This window comes from Lepidochelys kempii, chromosome 13 (genome assembly GCF_965140285.1).
Source record: "Lepidochelys kempii isolate rLepKem1 chromosome 13, rLepKem1.hap1, whole genome shotgun sequence".
NCBI lineage: Eukaryota > Metazoa > Chordata > Testudines > Cheloniidae > Lepidochelys > Lepidochelys kempii.
In genome coordinates, this window is record NC_136392.1 from 6,159,372 (window position 1) to 6,179,672 (window position 20,301).

At 45.5% G+C, this 20,301-nt stretch overlaps 1 protein-coding gene across 17 annotated transcripts in view; it reads left to right on the forward strand.

The window, feature by feature from the left end:
• KCNQ2 (potassium voltage-gated channel subfamily Q member 2) overlaps positions 1–20,301 on the forward strand; it is a 124,359-nt gene that overhangs the window by 28,074 nt on the left and 75,984 nt on the right. For all 17 annotated transcript variants that reach the window (XM_078848331.1, XM_078848340.1, XM_073309034.2 and 14 more), the window contains exon 2: positions 17,092–17,182. In XM_078848331.1, coding sequence (XP_078704457.1) covers positions 17,092–17,182 — 91 coding nt within the window. The remainder of the gene's footprint in view (positions 1–17,091; positions 17,183–20,301) is intronic.

The following is a 20,301-nucleotide window of genomic DNA, read 5'->3' on the forward strand; positions in this document are numbered from 1 at the left end:
TTATTTTACAAGGCTCCAATCTAGCAAAACACCTAACCACATGCATTCCAGGTATGCCTATGCTTAATGCTTTGCTGGGCTGGGCTCCAGATCTGCCGTGCAAAAAAATATTTCAGCCAAGGAGTTGCTCATGGACTGAACCACTAATATACAACTTCTCAGTAGCTGTTGTTCAATTTTTGAGCTGTATGACTGGGAAACAAAGCCATGTGGCAGGGTTCCTATACTTTGGTTGGGTGGCTATAATTTATAAACAGGAGGAAAAGGCCTAGTAAACCCTGGTCATAGGTAAGCTGACCTAACCCCCAGTGCACACACAGCTAGGTTGATGGAAGAATTCTTCCATCACCAAGCTACTGCTGCTTGGCGAGGTGGATTACCTAAATCTATGGAAATTTCCCTTCTGTCAATGCAGAAAGTGTCTACTCTATGGCACTGCAGCAGTGTGACTGTAGTGTAGACATGCTTGCTGTAGGTCCTGGGATTGAGGAGGGGAAATTGATTCTCTAAGGGGCAGGGAATTTTCCTTAAAACAAGCATTACTGGTTAAATACATGGGACTCAGATTTTAAAATATCCAGTCCTTTCCTCTCTGAGAAGGAGAGAGGGATATGAGCTCTTGGTAGTAGTGGTCTTTTCCAGCAGAATTTACATTCAGTTTATTCTTCTTTCGTCCATACCAAGGCTACTGTGTATGTGTGCGTGTGTGTGTGTACAACTACAGACCGGCTTTCTGAAGGTTGTGGCCACTTGTTTTTATGCCCCATTTGCTCTGTTTCCTCAGTGCCAGTCTAAGACAACCATGCGGGCCACTGAGCTGCGGATACCTGTACCTGCACAAACATGAAAACGAGCCTCACCCTTAAAATTGGTGCAGTCGAAACCTCATTCACACAAATGGTAGTGGGAAGTAAATATGGAGACGTATCTAGATAGACAAGAGGAGACACAGCGGTGTGTGAAAACAGTGCTGTGTTTAAAGAGTCACTTTTCCACCAGTATCCTTGTGTTCACAGAAAGCCCTAGAGAACCAAATATTCTTTAAAATTCCTTCCTAACAAGCCTCAGTCTACTCAGAATGGCCCGTTCTTCCCCTCCCCCGCAGCTCAAAAGAAATGCCAAGCGGCTCCATCTAACCTTTCCAGCACCTCTTTCTGTGTCTTCAGCAAAGGGCCCGGTTAAGTTATCTTCCTGCTTGTTGACTTGTTATAGGGAGACCTAATGATAACGTTGTCCGTTTTCAAACCCCAGTGCCCTGGTGAGGCTCCCGTAGTAGCCTCCTGTAGTATGACGGAAATAGATGAAAGGTTAATTTCAGGGTGTCGTCATTCATCTCGACTTGTCTCTGAAAATTAGGACATGCTCTATGGAGCAAATCCTACCCATGTTCTCTCTGGATCTGCGGACAGCACTGACTGCAGTCTGCTTTCACTGTTGCAACATGATTCCATTGTGTCCAAGGGGAATGGTTGCTGCCCCACCCAGCAGTATCCAGAGGACCATCCATAGGGCAGCCATATTGCTTGCGTTGTGCAGGGATTCCCCTCTGCAAGTTGGAGATTTCCAGCCCAACCTCCCCCTTATGGACTTCCCCAGAGAACAGCCCAGATGTTCAGGCTGTGACCAGAAGTTGTCCCTTTTATAGGACTCTGTAGATATTACACTTCCCACTTTATGCGCTGTCATTCATAATACTCAGGGCTTTGTATTTACAGACCACCTTTTATCTGAGGCTGTCAGCTGACAGGATATGAAATATGCTCGGATGGAACAGAAAATGCGAACATTAATCCAAGCAGGCTTCTGCTTACAGATTTAGCTATTTAAAAGTTTATAAACCATGAAAATCATTCTTTCGTCTTGCCAGCTCTTCTTGCCACAGAAGCTGTATTTGTTTGGCGCTTCGGTAACTTTCAGCAGGACTCAACTCACTCTAAGTGCATTAGTTCAACAAGGTAACTGGACCTGTCCAAACAAGCAAGTCTGTTCCCTGCCACTTCCTAGGTCATTGACACAGGTGGCTCTTATTACTGCTTAGAAGACCGCAGGTTGGAAAGGAGGAAGATCGGGGTCGTTCTGGAGGGCAAAAGGGAAGGCAAGAAAGATCTGAGTCTTAATGGATGGAGGGAGAAGGAGGCCACAGTCATGGTGGGTGTTGGGAAAAGGGAATGGATCCTTTTTTGGCCTTGTGCAAAGCTGGAGAAGTAGGCTTTGTTTGGGGGATAGATAAAGGTTTAAGCTATTTTTTATTAGTTTCATCCGTAATCCTCTTGCTTTCCTTCCATCCATTACTGGTGATACATGGATCTCATAGGGTTTGGAGTTGGGTTTGGGTTTAGAGTCATAGAAGGGATGACTGAGATCATCTAGCTCAACCTCTTGCCTAACACAGGCGTTAGAACATTCCCCAGTGATTTCTTCATCAGGTCCAGTGACTCATGGTTGAGCTAGAGAGAAGCTTTTAGAAAGACCTCCAGAGCTCCCAGAAATTCAGGTGCTTCCTGAATTTTCAAACATGGGAGCCTAAAATCTGGCACTTACATTCATGTTTGTGCATCTAAATTAAGTGGCCAGATTTTAAGGGATGCTGAGATTACTCATGTGAATTTGGACTACTCCTGCGGCTAAAGAATTGCAGGAAATAGGTGAAAAACTCGACCTCTTTGCGTAAAATCATACCATCTTCAGGGTTCTCATCAGAGCTCCAGATGATTAAAATGTAGCTGTAAATGCCTCTGGTACTTGGTACTTGTAATGAGGCTTTCCGGGTATTAAATGGGGTTTTACAAGCTCTGGTCACCTTAAATGTAAATGCCATTTCACCTTGGTTTATTGTCAGGGGTGCATTTGCATAGCCTTCAGTTTACACTACATCTTGAATTCCTTTAAAGTCAGCAGTTTCCGGAGATCACAGCACAGAATTACTGGCACATTGCCAGTAATCATTTTAGTTTTATTGTAATACAACAGTTAGTGTTTAGTTTATTTCCCCAAAGACCATTGTCAAGTCCTTTAAAAATATTTTGAAATTTATTTTTATTCTCTATTGTATGGCTCTAAAATGCCATAAAACAAAATGCTTTTTCCCTTCCAATTTTCTCTTCTCCTGTTGTTTAAAGACAGTGGTTCTCAAGCAGGGGTACACATATCCTTGGGGGGACGCAGAGGTCTTCCAGGGGGTACATCAACTCAGCTAGATATTTGTCTAGTTTTACAACAGGCTACATAAAAAGCACTAACGAAGTCAGTACAAACTAAAATGTCATACAATGATTTGTTTATACTGCTCTATATACTATACACAGAAATGTAAGTACAATATTTATATTCCAACTGATTTATTTTATAACTATATGGTAAAAATGATATGGTGGGTGCATCACCACAGGGAGCACAGGTGCATGGTACCGCATTTCTGTAGGACCTATGTTAACAGTGGTTATTTATGAAAAAATTAGTTCAGCAACAAAATTGATGGACTTTTTATTGTTGTGAAAAAGAGGTGTTTAGATTCAGAGGAGTCACAAGTACATACCTCTTTAGAAGCAGGTCTGTTTTTTCGCTTTTCAGTGATTCATTAATATAGCCTTGGAAAAATCTTTTCACTCATCTTGGGGGCAAGTAGCTTTATTTTATTTATTTTTTCCAGAGAGGGTACATTAAATACAACATATGTTTCATTATCATTAATCATCATGAATCAGAGTGGCAAGCAGATTTTGTGCCAGGGCTGGTCAATTGTCAGTTTGCAACGTTGTTTTAACATAGCATGTGGATCTCTCTTGGACAGACATGCATTGATTTCAGCGGACTTTGGAGTTGTCATTATTATTAGTTATTTCTGTGACAGGAACACCTAGAGGACCCATCTAAGTTGGGGCTTCATGGTGCCTGGCACTGTACAACTGCAGCAGGAGATGTACCTTGTCTTGAAGAAGTTACAGTCTGAGCAGAGAAGACAGACAATGGGTAGAGCAAGGCACAGAGAGGTGAAACCGTTTGCCCAGTGTTACACAGCAGAGCCAGCAATGGAACCCAGATCTCCTTACTTCCAGGCCAGCGTTCTAACCCACCAGTCCACACTTGCCTTAAAAATAGGTTCAAAACCATGACCCCATATCGGAGTACTCCTGCGCTGCAGAGAGTTTCACCAGATCTGAGCTTTGCATCCTACAAGCAGCTTTAGTTCTACAGGTAGCAATAATAATAATAAATAAATAAATAATACATCTCTCTTATATAGCCCTGCTGATAAATATTCATCTCTGCATGTGAGAGCAAGCCAATACTGCTACCTCCATTGATAACATCCTGCAGGGCCTTGCGACCCCCTGTTCTGGAGAAGGATACTGTCTTCTCCATAATTCTAACCAGAACTGGCACCTTTAATGAGGCCACCTCCAATGAATTTCAAATTAACGTTCCTTGTTGCATGTTAACGTTACCCAGAGTCAGGGCTGCAGAGATAATTGGCTCTGATTTGATGTATTGCTTTAAAAATTAGATTTCTTTCCAATTTCCACACCCTTTGCTGGTTCAGTTCCCTTTCCCTAGCTATCCATTTCTGTCCTTTGCCCTTTCCTGTATTGTCATGGTGGGTTAGGCAAAATTAAACCAGGCTCAAAAATTATGGTTCTCCAGATTTTCTATCTGTGTGAGTGGAGTGGGAACAGAACCATCTTAATGCTTAGAAATGGAGTCCTCCTAAGAGCTGTTTCTCCCCTCTACCATATTGGGGAGGCACTTTTTATCCTCCATCTGGTGAGATCAGCATCATTCCATGGCAGTTAAGTTATACTAGGTGGTTGCCTGTTAAATCCAGTAAGGATTATATTATTCTTAATTGTGCAGTGCTAATGCTTAGAAGCCCTAGTCCAGGATGGTATTTTGAGGACTATTTTATATTAGGGCATTGCTTTTGGAAAGTCAGGACACCCGCTCATTGACATTCTCTTATGCAGACAGTGCTGTATTTTGGTGCTTATTAATAATGTATTGAACGTAGATGCAGCTGTGAGTGGCCAGAGCCTCTACAAATCAGATCCCAAGGGCCTCAAGTTGGGCCCCCAGGAAATGAGGAACCCGTGTAAAGTTTGACTTAAGTGGCTTGCTCAGCATATCCTGTAGGAACTCGGTAGCAGAGATAGGGATAGAATCCAATCCTCCAGGGTGGCAGTTTGCCTTAACCATGCGACCGTCCTTTCTCTTCCTGCCTTCCCACTACAAACCTTCCAACTTCTATAGCGAATAAGGAAGGGGTCCTACAGACAACACTCTCCTTCACTACACAGCCCTGATGCATCTCCAGAGCAGGGCCAGCCTGTGCACACTGAATGAGGCAGGGGTCCTGTGGGGGAAAAAAGGGAGATTATGGAATTAAAGGGTGGATAGTAAAACCTACACAAAGAGGGCTGAATTAAGGCTGCACAGGCGTTCTAGCATTTCCTACCACTACAGGGCTTAGTAGTCGTTCCACTCACCACTCTCTCCCTAGGGACTGCAAATAACCCTTCTTCCCACAGCCCTGTGGTTTGCAGAGAGTTCCATCGTCCCTTGCCTGCAAGGGTCTGCATTGCCCTTTTCAGGCTGCCCTTGTGCTGCTCACCAGTTTCTGGTTATAGCCCCTCTTCCACCCCTTCTGCCAGCTCTTTATGGTCCCAATGGAGAGACAATCTCTCCCCCTGAGGGAAAGGCTGCCTCTTCTGTATCCCAGCAGGCCTGTCTCTCAGTCAGCATGTTCTCAGAATCCCTTAAAAGACCCTTTAATGGAGGAGATGGTGGTACTTTGCCTTTAAAGGGCCAGCTCTTCTGTTACAGCCTCTGAAAGAAAGAAAGAAAGAAAGAAAGAAAGAAAGAAAGAAAGAAAGAAAGAAAGAAAGAAAGAAAGAAAGAAAGAAAGAAAGAAAGAAAGCCATTTCCTTGATGGCACAACTATTCAGCCTTGCTGCTAACAATTGTACCAATCACGAGGTACTGTGTCTTGCTCTTGTTCCTGGTGGACCCTGTATTTCTGGGGTTTATGGTTTCTGGTCCATGCGAGGGAATTTTGCTTGTGGAACTTCAGCGATGAATAGAACCGATGGAGCTGAGAACAGGAAGTAGCCTGGCCATCAGACTGCCAGTGTCTTTCCTGCAGCCTTCCACATAGTGCAGAGACGTGGCAATGCTGTAATTAATGTTGGACCTGGTAGTGTCATCAGCATCAGTTCTTAATTGGGCTCCATGGCAACCGGAGCCCAGGGGAACGCTTACCAGCAAGCACCTGTGTCTATAGCTCACATCAATTATAACACTAAGGAGACTGTTCACTGTCAGCGAGCAGAGTAATCACATCTCCCATCTCACTCTCGTCTTCGGATGTCAGAGACGCAGCTGGGGACTGATGGGAACGGCAGCAGTTCTGCATATTTCCTTTTGTCGTGTAAAGGAATGCATGCTGCATTCTGTACCCATGCATCCAAAGGGGAAAGATAGGCCTGAGAGATCTCCACTCTGGGGCCGGATGCACAGGGGCTGGGCTGGTTTGCAGCACCCCATGGGTGGAGAAAAGAAAAAAAAGAAAAGCAGCAAACTCCCATGGAGGGGAGGTCTCAGGAGGTGTCAGTGAAGGGGATGAAAGAAACTACTCGCTCCCTCCCTCTTCCTGCTGCTGCCCCAGCTCCTCTCACTCCCTGCCTCACTTCTACCCTAATCATGCTCGGTTGCAGCTCCTCACGGTCCCTTCCCTCCCCCGCTGATGCCACACTCCGCACCTCTTCAAGAGGCTGAGTGGTGGAGGAGAGGGTGGAGGAAAAGGAGCCCTCTCTACCCAGCCTCGCCTCCTGCACCAGCCTCAACCAGCCCCAGCACCCTTCAGTACCAGTGTCCCATGGCAGCCGCCCTCGCCCACATGGCTGCACCATCACCAACACTCAGCAACACCCCTACAGCAAGGCACCTCATTTGCACATCCGCTTTGCAGGCGCAAAGGAAAGATCACTTGTCGTTTCTGTACACATGGGCTGTGTCTTCTTTGTGCCTCCTGTCCAGTAATGGCGCACACTGAATTATATTTACAACTCAGCCCCTTGGTACTTGTACAGATACAGGTCTTCCTTTTTTTCCATGCCTAGCAGGGAACAATTGCAGATGACAAATATAACTGACAAAAATGCTATTGCAACAGGCCACAGCATTCTTTTCTCCCTGGGGCTTGTCGTTAAAACAGCTGCCATCTTCCTAGGTCCAGCAGAGGTGGCGGCCTTAGGTGGGCAAAATGATTTGTGTGTGTGTGTTCGTATCATGTTATCAATGTCCTCAATAAAGCTATCAAAAATGTAGCCCACCTCCTTGTTCACTAACCAGGCCCTGTAAGTTCTTTCTTTCTTTCTTTCTTTCTTTCTTTCTTTCTTTCTTTCTTTCTTTCTTTCTCTTTCTCCAAAGTAGGTCTTTGCAGCAAAATCTAGGCCAGGCCACAAATAGGGTTGGCTGAGCCAGACTGATTGATTTCTTTCACTCTGTAATGCTTGATTGGCTTCTCTGTTACAATCTGTCACTTCAAGGGGGTTGTTCCATGTACATGAGATGAGTAGCTATAAATCTCCTGGCAGACTCCAAATCTTTGGAAATAGCTCGAGTACTGCGGGAAGCTATTACCTGCTGAGGAATTACTCTGGCTCTGCTCTTGGGTCGGCTCCATGGCAAGTTTTGGGGGGAAAAAAACTAGTGTGGAGTTTTTCTGGCTAGGGAGGATCGTACAGCTCTTCCTCATAGTCTGCCCATGCTTCTACTCCTTAATCAGCCTCTAAAGAATCAGTGCTGGGCAACTCTCTCTCACAATGCTTCTGCCAGCACTGAGAGGGCTCCCTTAGGGATGAAAAGAACCTCTTGGGGCCTGAGGAGTTTCACTTGTTGCAAGCCCCCAAGCTTCATAGCCAAGGTCAGATGTGATTTGCATCAGGATATGGAATGTGACTTAGAGTGTGCTCATGTCACCTGCTTTTTTTAAAGCCATGGGTTTGGTCGTGGTCCTCTGGACACTCCGTCCTCACTTGGGCAATGCATTCCTGTGTACACTCAGAGCTTTGTTTGCTTGTCCAGTGAAGTGCCATTAGCCCAGGAGGCTTACAGAGGGGTGGGGAAATCTGATTGATTTCCTACCCTTATTTGGAGCAGGGCCAGGGGCCAACACCAGTGGTTAATAGCGAAGGAAAGAATATCAGAGTGGTTCATAACAGAAGCCGTAGTCAGTGCCAACGAGCACCATCTGTTGGAAACTTTACAAGGACTTACCATGAATAGTGCATTTCTGTAGGATTTTTTGAGACAAATGAGCCTGCTGGTGTCCCTTTTACCCAGAGTTCCATGGGGCTGCTTGTTTCCAGTGCCCTTAATGGAACTGGTGCAGCGACTGTAATTAAGTTGCTGCAGAAGTTAAAATCCAACTGACTCGCCAATGACAAGCCCAGGATACTAAGTTCCTCTCCAGTTCAGTGTGTGCTTCTTACACGTCACCCCTTTACTCTGCCGGTTTGCCCCATCTTTGTGCACAGGGAAAGCACTGGGGTTATGTGAATTGTGTTCCTGAAAACCAAAGTGCAGCTGGGGTGTCCAAATCAGGCCTGTCTTGCCAATGTCCCTTTAACTCAGAAACTGTCCCGCTGTGCTGAACCTCATATGTTACCCAGTGATGCTTCCTAGCTTTGCAACGTTACTTTTGTTTTCCTACTTTAAGCTTTGGGTGAAGATGAAATCCACCACCAGCAACTACTGGCCCCTAGCTCCTGACTCTGAATGGTAATACAGCCTTTCCTCTGAGTGTTGTCCTTAGCACTGAAGTCCTGGCCTGTTTGTACGTTTGCACCTTCATTTCTCCTCATCTATGGGACCTGAGCTCTTCTTTCTCTCTAGCAGCTAGTCTCAAAGGGAGAAATTCACCAGGTCTGGAGCCTCCATACAAAGCCTTTCATACCCCTTAGGCCCCACTTAAGGCATGAAGCAGGGCTTTGAGTATCCTTGAATAGACAGGGATGTACAGGTCAGTTGGGGTGGACCCTGGGCAGGTCAGGGGATATTCCAGTGGCCCCAATACATTACGCAGGGGTTTATGGAGAGGCAGTAGCCACGGAGGGGATGTGCTGTACTCTGATTCCTTTCCTGTGGGTTGGAGATGTGCCAGTCGAGTATCCCTACTCCTGTGGAGTTCCTTGCACGAACCGGGAATAACCTGGCTTTGTGCAGTCAGAAAACAGTTTTACTCCAGGAGCATTTGTGCAACAGGGTGAGTCACTTGAGGCCAGAGCAGTTCATCTCAACAACGGTGAGCTGATCCGGGAATCAATATCCACTGCGGAAGAGAAAACATCTTAGGGACACCCTGGGCCAGATCCTGCAAAATCAGAATGGTAGCATTTTACACCCACTTTGCACAGCTGTAACTGATGGCACACCTGACAAGGCACGAGAGAATCGAGCCTAATAACCAGAAGCTGCTTGAGTTTGGCAAGCTGAAGGCCTGGGGGCTGGAGCCTTGTTTCCAAATGCTGAGACTCTGAGATCCAAAGGGTCAAAGCTCTTTGGCACATGGGTAGCACCACATCTATTGATTGCAACTCGGAGCTGCGGCTACTCCAGATTGCTGCTTCTTTCAGCTTCCCTCCTGCTGATGCATCATGCAGCCACAGGCCACTTGCTCTTTGTGTCTCAGCCCACTGTGGTTCCCTTCCCACACTCCCTCATAGGCTGAATTGCTCTGTTATTTCTGCTTTGTCAAGGGGGGGAAATCAAGAGCAAGTGGACTCAGGTGGCTGCCTGCTTGCCTGCTAGACTGGCTACGGAGAGACCGGGTTGTGGACCTGAGTGCTCTACCAGGTGCCATTCAGCATGCTGGCAGGATGGCTAACTCATATGTGGTCCCCCAGTAAAACTGTGGCTACCTCTGCAGCAAATCAGTGGCCTCTTCTGTGGAGGATTCACTGTAAAACACAGAGGGGCAAAGGGTCCTGGATTGGGTTTAGCAGCCGTAGCAAAGGTCAGCAGCAAGTCCCTCTGGGGAGCAGGTCTCACTCCACAGTGATGTTCTACCCCGGGCTCACCAGTGGCTGGAACATTTCATGTGTGGCTAAAGAGCATCCCCACACGCCTACTGGACGGGGAAAGCGTAGCGCCGAGTGCTCCTTCCATTGTCCCCCATTCCGCTGTGGGTGTCTTCCGTACTGATTCTTACACCATTTGTGTTTGTAACGGCAGTGGCTAAACACCTCGTGCTGCTGTCCAGGCCATGCGGAGTGTGGTCAATGGGGGTGACGGGTTTGATTGTCAATCCCACTGGGCCTGCTGGGCAGAACTGTAGCCGACCTTCCCAGTGTGGCCGTGCAGGCCTGCTCTATAACTCCATTTAGGAACAAGAGCTAGCTGGCTACCTTAGAGCAATGCAGCTTGCTCAGTGGGGTGAGGGTCCTAAGCCTCATCTCCACCCCAACGCCTGCCCAAAATATGCTGAGCTGGAAGAGGAGAGAGAGATGGGAATTGGGTAGGAGACGGTCGGGGGGAGCAGCTCTCAGACGGATCCCCCAGACACCCAGTCAGATCCTCCCACCCTCTCTCCACTGTAGAAAGAGAGGGATGGCCTCAGAGCACAGCTGCCTACCCGCCTGGGTTGATTCACTGTGGAGATGAATCCTGTGACTGGACCCCATCAACTTCCCATGAGCCTCGTATGTTACTGGCCAAGGACACTGCTTTCTTGGTGCGTGGTGCCCGGAGGACTCCCCTCTGTGCTGTAGCCATGGGTAGCCCAAGGGATGAGTCACAATGGTTAGTTAGGTTTAAAGAGACTACCCGGGAAGAGAGACACTGGGGCTGGCTCTTCCTCATACAGACACCCTGAGTTCTGCAGCCCAGGATTTTGGATAATCTGGTGAACATGCACGTCTATAAGAAGATCTCATCGTCCTTTCTGATTTATTTGATTGGTTATCTGCATCTGCCTCCATCGCAGGGAGCCACGCTTGGCTGTGCCCATCTGCCAGAGCTAGCAGCAAAGATAAGCGGAGTTCCTAGAAATATAAGGTGTGAGTCTGGTTCTTCCCCCTCTCCAGAGGCTGGTCCCTGTGTTGACAGGATTATTTGATGTTTCCAGCGAATAGTTTTAGTTCTTTAGCTAAAGTGATGGAGGCTCATGCTTTTGGCACTAAACGTTCTTACCTTAAACCTCACTCTCCACCCAAGGCGAGGTTGTGGTTAAGCACGCCCTTGCTGCTCAGAGCACTAGGGGCAGAGGCTGGGGCGTCCTTCCTGATCTGCAGCACCATCTCCCAGCTGTGCTTAGTGACATGATGCTTTTTCGATGGGGACAGGCGCTAAAATGGAACTGTTGTTACTTTCACTTGTGACTGAGCTCAGAATTTGAACTCAGGGCTCCAATGCTGAGCACTCCCAAAGATACATAAACTAGAAGAAAATACTTGGGATCAGACCCTGAGAGGTGCTGCACACCTGAAGCTCCTGCTGAGTGACATGGAAGTCACAGGTGTGTTAGCTGTGGTTGCCAAGAGCCACTGTTTAGACAGGCCCCTGCGGGCCATAAGGAGAGAATGGCTAGTCAGTTACTCACCCTCATTGTCTCAGGCTTTGTGCGCTGAACGTGATGTCATAGAAAGGATTCCATAGTGAACAAGCATATATTGGATCCTGTCCGTGTCTTCACAGTCACTGCACGACATCTGCCGGGATAGGGCCTGTGTTCACGAAAATGCAGCATTATTGAGGTTTCTCTGGATGGCTGTCACCCTACAGGAGGCCGCAAGTTTTCGTCGTATACCAGGGTTCAAATAAATACTGTAATTCTGTCCCACCTGGACTTGTTGCTGTCATGTTTATGGCCAGTGCGAGGCTAGAGATCTGTGGCGTCGGTTGAGTTCTGTGGAACAAAACACATTTTCTTTGTAGCATAAGCTAACGCTAATCCCCAAACGAACATAGTCTTAGAAATAGTCAAAATTCAATTTGCAGCGGCATCAAGCGGAGCCAGCGGGATGAATTATTGAATGTTTTTACAGAGTGCAGGCTTTTCGTTTCTCTCCGAGCCGGCGTCCTTTAGTGTATTTTAAATATATTGTCAGTAAATTAATTTCACTCATCTTGTTTGAGCCAGTTCTTGTTGCTGCTGACTGACTGATACCCGTTTGGTTCGTGATTTGATGCCACATATCTTCTTAACAAGGCGTCCGAATAGCCTGAGATTTCATTATGTGCTCAGGCAATAGAGTCAGGGTCATTCTCTTTCTGTCTTTTAATTGGTTTTAGTGCACCTAGTACTTGAAAAAAGTACAAAACAGACAGCCTCGGAGACAGAAGTCCTGCCTTGATTCACAGATCCCTGGGTGACAAGATTGCTGGAACCAGGGCCCTGTTCATCCCTGGCATTTCTCTGCTGAGAGTGCTCGTGAGGATGCCAATCCGAAGAGTGGATTTTGGATTTGTAGGTGTTTGACCACTAGGAATTAGACGGAGACCACCTTGTTTCTCCTAGGCCACCAAAGAGCCACTGGATGGTAATACTGCGCGCTTGATAATACTTCTCGCTCCTGTGGGCTGGATCTAAACTGGAGGCTGAGTGGTAAAATGCTCCTCACCTCACTACCCATCTCAGAGAATCCAGATGGGGCAGGATTTTCAGAAGTGCTTAATTGCATGAAGAACACGAGTCCCAGTGGAAGCCAATGGGACGTCTGTCGATTTCAGATAGTCACATGCCCCCCCTCACCAGAGCCCCTCACAGTCTTTAATGTATTGATCCACATGATGCCCTTGGGATGTAGAGTGATGCGATTGCCCCCATTTTCCAGGAGGGGAACTGAGGCACAGAAAGGCTAAGGGACTTAGTTAAGGTCACATAGGAAATCTGTGGCAGAGCAGGGACTAAAACCCGGGTCTCTCAAGACTTAGGCCAGGGCCCCAACCACTGAGCCATCCATGTTCTCTTACATCATTTAGGTGTTTTTGAAAACCTCACCCATAATTTTCATGGAAAGCAACAGAGATGCTGGATGAAGTAGTACACAGGGCTGGTCCACAGAGCCTCTTAACTGAGAGATCTGCATCCACATTCTGAACACCTTTAAAAAGCAAGTAGGCCAGTGAAGTCAATGAGGTTACCCCAGGGATGAGTTTACTAGCGTTCTTGTCCAAGCCTCTAGTGGTTGGCGGTCCACTATTCAGTTATGCGCGGCCAGCGTTCTTTACTCAGGGGAGGCGTAGGACTGGGTTAAACAGGTTGTGGTCTAGGTCAGGACATAGTTTTGGACAGCACTGTGGAGGAAGCTAGTACAATGCCTGCTGGTAATATGCCTTGCTAAAGCCAGTGCAGTCAGCCCCTCACTTTCACAGTGCAAATGAAAACATAGCAGCCATCTTCTCCAGCTAGGACATCATCAGCTCTGATCTTCCATTGGGCCTATTAATCTTTGCATTCTCCAGGAGGGATGATGAAGATCCTCCATTCATTTGCAGTGTGTGTGAGATGGGGAGGAGGAATCGTGAAACTGCTTTATTGACAGCACCGTATCTGCAGGTTCTTAACCTCATCCCGTGAACATTCCACAATCCTGCCAGCTCTCACTGGCGAGGCTAACTGAGTATCAAAAGACCAAGTCCAGGTCTTATTGAAGTAAATGGGAGTTTTGCCCTGGGTTTAAGCGTTCGTAGGCTTTGCCCAAAGTGCTATTTTTACACTTGTTAATTAATTAATTAATCATGTTTCTTATGGTAGTGGCTAAGGGCCAACCAAGAATGGCTCCAGATTGTGTTAGGTACTGTACAAATACAGAGTAATCGTCTTTAGTTTTTGCAGATAAACCTAGATATTCAATTAATGTTATAGGGGAAAATGGTCTCTAGTAGTTACAGACGTCGATTGTGAGGCAGGACTCCTGGGTAGTATCACTGGTGAGGTTGATATGTGACAACCATGTAACTCAGTAGTTCTCAAACTTTTGTACTGGTGACCCCTTTCACATAGCAAGCCTGAGTGTGACCCCTGCGTATAAATTAAAAGCACGTTTAAATATATTTAACCCCATTATAAATGCTGGATGCAATGTGGGGTTTGGGGTGGAGGCTGACAGCTCGCGGCCCCCAATGTAATAACCTCATGACCCCCTGAGGGGTCCTGACCCCCAGTTTGAGAACCGCTGAAATAACTCCTTTGTGCCTCAGTTTACCCCGTGAACACTGGCAATAACACTACCCTTCTCTCACATGGAGGATTAATTTGTCAATATTTGTAAAATGAATTAAGCTCTTTCAGAGAAAGATGCTGTACTCTACGGAATCATATTCTTATTAACTATTCCTCACCATTTTTAAAAATCCTCTTGACATTATTTTGAACGGTGTATTTTTACCCTAGTTTTTCACTTCTAGTCTCTATACAAAAAGGCACCATGGGGTATCTTTTCTGATCAGTTATTTTTATTGTCACCTTATCTTCCCCCACTCAGCTTGTCTTTTTCATCCACCTGTTGAATCCAGTCTGTCATTCAGATTGCGAGCTGGCCAGGGTAAGGTCTGTCTTCCTTGTTACATGTCTGTACAACACCTAACACAATGGGACATTGCTCTGTGATTGGTTTCAGAGTAGCAGCCATGTTAGTCTGTATTTGCAAAAAGAAAAGGAGGACTTGTGGCACCTTAGAGACTAACAAATTTATTGGAGCATAAGCTTTCATGAGCTACAGCTCACTTCATTGGATGCTTTCAGTGGAAAATACAGTGGGGAGATTTATATACACAGAGATTGACGTTCCTAGGCACTGTTGCAATACAAATAAATCATAATAATATCAATAGTTTCTGTAGATAGCTAATATATATTATACATTATCCAGCTATAATACAGTGCGCCTGCAGGCCACATTATCTCTTCAAAAAACTGGCGGGTATTTGTAACCTCCATTGGTGCTGACTTGCCAACATGTATGGGCCGTACAAAGCATGAGGTTGCCATTAAACGCCTTTGAATTATTAGTGGCTTGCTAATGTTTTAGCCTGAAAGTGGATTGTGTGTCTTGCCCCCATAGTCTCCCAGTGCCTTTGGCCTTTTAACTCTCCCATCCCTTTAGTTTCCCTGGGGTTTGTGGGGTTGTATCAGTGGGGTTAATGAATTGTGACACCTCTAGGGAAAGGTTTCTCCATCATTAGCATACTGCTTTTCTCCTCTCCCTCCTCCCCCAGGCATGGCACCAAACCTGCTGCCAGCCAGCGGGATTAATTCTTCATTCTCACAGAGAGAAAGTTCACTCCCCAGTGAAAAGCAAACAGGACAGAGAAGTGTGCGAAAGTAAGATTCAGTGTTAAATATGCCGTGCGAGATGCAAGGATTTAGCCACATGGTTCCCTTTAATGTTACTGGAAGGCTGTGAAGGAGGAGAAGCATCTGTTTTGGAAGAGAGGAAAGCTGGGTCTTTTTCCACCATAGGAACAAAGGAACTGCCATCCCATATCAGAGCAGTAGGCGCTCAGATACTATTAGCAGTAGAGAACCCTAATATAGAATAGGTTTCAGCTCCTGTATTTTCACTTCATGCGTCTGATGGAGCTTATGCCCAAATAAATGTGTTAGTCTCTAAGGTGCCACAAGGACTCCTCCTTATAGATAGAACAGTCTGTCTCTGATGGTGGCCAAGACCAGATGTTTCAGAATCCAGAGTAATGGACAAGTGTAAGATAACCTGTCCTAGGGAAATTTCTTTGTGACTCTCACAATTACTGATTTGCTTATGCCCTGATCCGTGAGGATTGATATCCCTTCCATTTTTTATCCTAATATCCTGTGGCAGTGAATTCCACAGGTTAAATTTGCATCATATTACATTTATTGCAATTCAGTTTAATTGCATATCCACTTCTATTGGTGACCTGAAAAAGGGTAAATAGGAACACCTGATTTACCTTCTCTAGAGTGTTTATATTGTATACCTTTATCATGTCAGCCCTCCCTATTAGCCTCCTCTCTAAGCAGCCCTAATCTTTTTCAGTCACTGGAAATCTTTTCATGCCGTTTCTGCTGTACGTCATTTGGAATGAGGTGCCCCAGACCTGAACACAGTAATCTCAATGAGGGTGTACAATTCAATTATGTAATGGCATCATAATATTTTCAGTAGTATTTTGTGCATTCTAACATTTGTTTGCTTTTGGCTGCTGTTCAAACATGGGGGAAAAGATTTGAATTCAGTTCAAGGGATAAGTGAAAATTTTGACTGTTCATTCTCCAGTCCCACCCAAACCAGTTTACCCCAGGCTGTAATACTGAGCTCTGTAGGGATAGGTTGAGGGCCACAGTCTGCTCTCACTGAGGCTGGTGTGAATCTGGAGTTATTCTGTTCACTTCGGTGGGATGAAACTTGGTCTATACTGGCATACCTGAGAACAGAATTGAATTTTAATAGCCAAATTTGCCCTTTTGCACAGGCCTATTTGGCCTTAAAAAATTAATCAGAGGTTAATCAGAGGTCTTTTTGTTTTGTTTCCTAAACCAAAGTTCTTTCTGAAGAGCTAAAAACGTGTGACACGGCAGACATTTTGAATTAATTTGTGAGTAATATAATAACTGAGAAATTGTGCAGGAGTACATAATTGCCATGGGAATATATATGGAAATGTATTTGCCTGGCATATACAGTGGTGATATGCACTTATTTCACAGTTACTTCCCATGCAATTGCTATCAAAACTTGCAACAATTTCATTTGGTCAAGTAAAGTGAGGTAACTGGGGAATTACCCAGTGCACACACTTTTCTAATAGCCGTTAAATGAGAACTTGGATCATATTTTGTGGAGCCACATTCGGCTCAAGTTGCATGCTTGCAACAAACTGCGGGATTTCATCAATGACTTACCCATTTAAGAATGTCTGGGGAGCACAGGTCAAATATTCCACTGACGATCTGTTAGAGACCACTTTTATAAAGAGGGACAGTGCTACTAAAATAGCATTGTCTGGAATATTTGAAAGTGTGATATAGGTTAAATAGCTCGATGAACTACTCAAAATGTACACTCTAAAGACTGGCATTATTTTTTCTCTCCTTTTCTTTGTGTCATCCAGTTTTCTCCTAGTTTTCTCCTGCCTGGTACTATCCGTCTTTTCAACCATCGATGAGTATCAGAACAGCTCAGAAGGGGCCCTCTACATCCTGGTAAGTTGGGAGTTGCAAACATAAGACAGAGCACGAGCAAGAAACAAACAATGTTGGCCTTTTCAAACATGGCACGCATTTGAGCTGTGGTGTTCAGGATGGATGGGGCAGAGGCTATGGCTGAGACATCACCGGGGCATGAAGAGATTCAGCCTTCTAAGTGAGGGATAAGCATTTTTTCTCTATGCAAACACTTGTCTGGATTTGACATGCTTTCCAACCCAAAGCCGTGTAAATCTTTAAAAGCAAGCACTGAAGAGTAAGACCCCTTGGAAGGAATGGGGAGCGCTTGTATTAACCTGTAAAAATCCTGAAGATCCAACAATACCCACTTTCTCTTAAGGTGAAAGACAAATATGACTCCAAATCTAAGCTGGTGTATTAGCTCCTGGTGCCACCTGGTTCATTTTGAATCATCTTTAATTTTTCTTGTCTCTGTTTCAGGTCTGGGTAACAATAATACTGCATTTAGCCTGCACTCACAGGGCCAAAATCAATTATTATTTACACTGAGTGTAAATCTGAAGTCATCTGGATTTGCCCCAATGTAAACGAGGAAAGAATGTGACTCACAGTGTCAAGGATGACTTTAAAAATCTGACAGGTTTCAGAGTAACAGCCGTGTTAGTCTGTATTCGCAAAAAGGAAAGGAGTACTTGTGGCACCTTAGAGACTAACCAATTTATTTGAGCATGAGCTTTCGTGCATCCGATGAAGTGAGCTGTAGCTCACGAAAGCTCATGCTCAAATAAATTGGTTAGTCTCTAAGGTGCCACAAGTCCTTCTTTTCTTTTTTTAAAAATCTGAACTGGTGCATGTTCAATATGTGTGTGTGTGTGTGTGTGTTTCTCTGCAATTGCAAAATCCTGCAGTATTGTGGGCCTGCATTTAGAAGCTGGTTTGATGCCCGTTTAAAATTGTGGCCTTAAATGGCTAAGCTGACATTGGACCACAGCAGAATCAGCCTAGGTGAGTTGCCTCCGTTCCCCATGCTGTACATTTCTGCATTTATCTGAGCTGACATAAAGCTGAATGGTTTTACTACTTAAACAGCTTGGCATGCCTTCCACTGACAATTTGGCTTCCGGTAACATGCTGAGTGATAGGTAGCAGAATTCCTGTTGGCACAGATGCTTACTTCATAGGGCTCCCAGAATTCATCGCATCTCCCGGTCTTTGCCTTTCCCGTCCTCCACTCCCACTCCGCACATCAACCAGATACCAGAAGCTAGTGAAAGCTTAATGAGAGTCCTGTACTACTCAGCATCAGCCCACGTGAGGTAAACACCATGAGTGAAGAAATCAGAGAACGTAACATACTGACAGCGAGCGGAGCTTTGTAGCACTGTGGGCTCATTCCCTCTGTATCTTTGTTTGTGGGGAGAAAAGTAACTGTGTGTTGGCACAAACGGCAGGTCAATAGTGAAGTGTCTCAACTGGCGAGGCAGAAGGCTGTTGGAACAGGGTAGGAACTCAGTCGAGACTGGTGTGGATTTTCAGGTAGTTTGGGTTAACCCATTAGAGTTCAGAAACCAATATATATATATATATATACAGTATATATACTTAGACACAGAAGAACACAGGCCCAGACTTTCCAAGGGGCTTGGGACCAGACTTTCAATTGTTCAGCACTGATAATTGGGCCAGATTTTCAGAAGATCTCAGGTCCCACTTAGACACCGAAATAAGGATATAAGGTGCTTATCCTCCAGCTGCTCCTGTTGTGACCCTTGTCTTCAGATTTTTCAGAATTGATCACTGCCCAATGGATTGAGCTCTTTTAAAAATCTGGCTCATAGTTCTCTTTCCCCCATCACCTCCCTCGGGTGACAAAAATAGGAAACGGTCAGTTCTGGGCCAGAGCTAAACTTTTGTCTCCCTACAGAGCTAAAACTGTCTTGCCAAGGGAAAGATCAACTGTGTAATGAGGGAGTAGGTTTCAAAATAGGGATGGACTTGAACACAGCATCCCATGCTAAATAACAACCCCTCCACCAAATTTTGGAGGAATTTGAAAGCTGAATCTGGATCTTAACCTGACTCTAGCAATTAGTCTCTATCTTTATCTTGCATCACAGTCTCATCTCTTTGGAACTGTTAGAATCCAGATCCCAGTTTTGTGGCTTGATTCCATTTTTTTGGTCAGAGTCACAATTCTCCTCAGAAAGGACTGTAACAGTGAGGAACAAAATGAGCTTTATTAGTAGATGCTGTTTCAGCCCTCCGCATTGAATCATAGAATCATAGAATCATAGAATATCAGGGTTGGAAGGGACCCCAGAAGGTCATCTAGTCCAACCCCCTGCTCAAAGCAGGACCAATTCCCAGTTAAATCATCCCAGCCAGGGCTTTGTCAAGCCTGACCTTAAAAACCTCTGAGGAAGGAGATTCTACCACCTCCCTAGGTAACGCATTCCAGTGTTTCACCACCCTCTTAGTGAAAAAGTTTTTCCTAATATCCAATCTAAACCTCCCCCACTGCAACTTGAGACCATTACTCCTCGTTCTGTCATCTGCTACAATTGAGAACAGTCTAGAGCCATCCTCTTTGGAACCCCCTTTCAGGTAGTTGAAAGCAGCTATCAAATCCCCCCTCATTCTTCTCTTCTGCAGGCTAAACAATCCCAGCTCCCTCAGCCTCTCCTCATAAGTCATGTGTTCCAGTCCCCTAATCATTTTTGTTGCCCTTCGTTGGACTCTCTCCAATTTATCCACATCCTTCTTGAAGTGTGGGGCCCAAAACTGGACACAGTACTCCAGATGAGGCCTCACCAATGTCGAATAGAGGGGAACGATCACGTCCCTCGATCTGCTCGCTATGCCCCTACTTATACATCCCAAAATGCCATTGGCCTTCTTGGCAACAAGGGCACACTGCTGACTCATATCCAGCTTCTCGTCCACTGTCACCCCTAGGTCCTTTTCCGCAGAACTGCTGCCTAGCCATTCGGTCCCTAGTCTGTAGCTGTGCATTGGGTTCTTCCGTCCTAAGTGCAGGACCCTGCACTTATCCTTATTGAACCTCATCAGATTTCTTTTGGCCCAATCCTCCAATTTGTCTAGGTCCTTCTGTATCCTATCCCTCCCCTCCAGCATATCTACCACTCCTCCCAGTT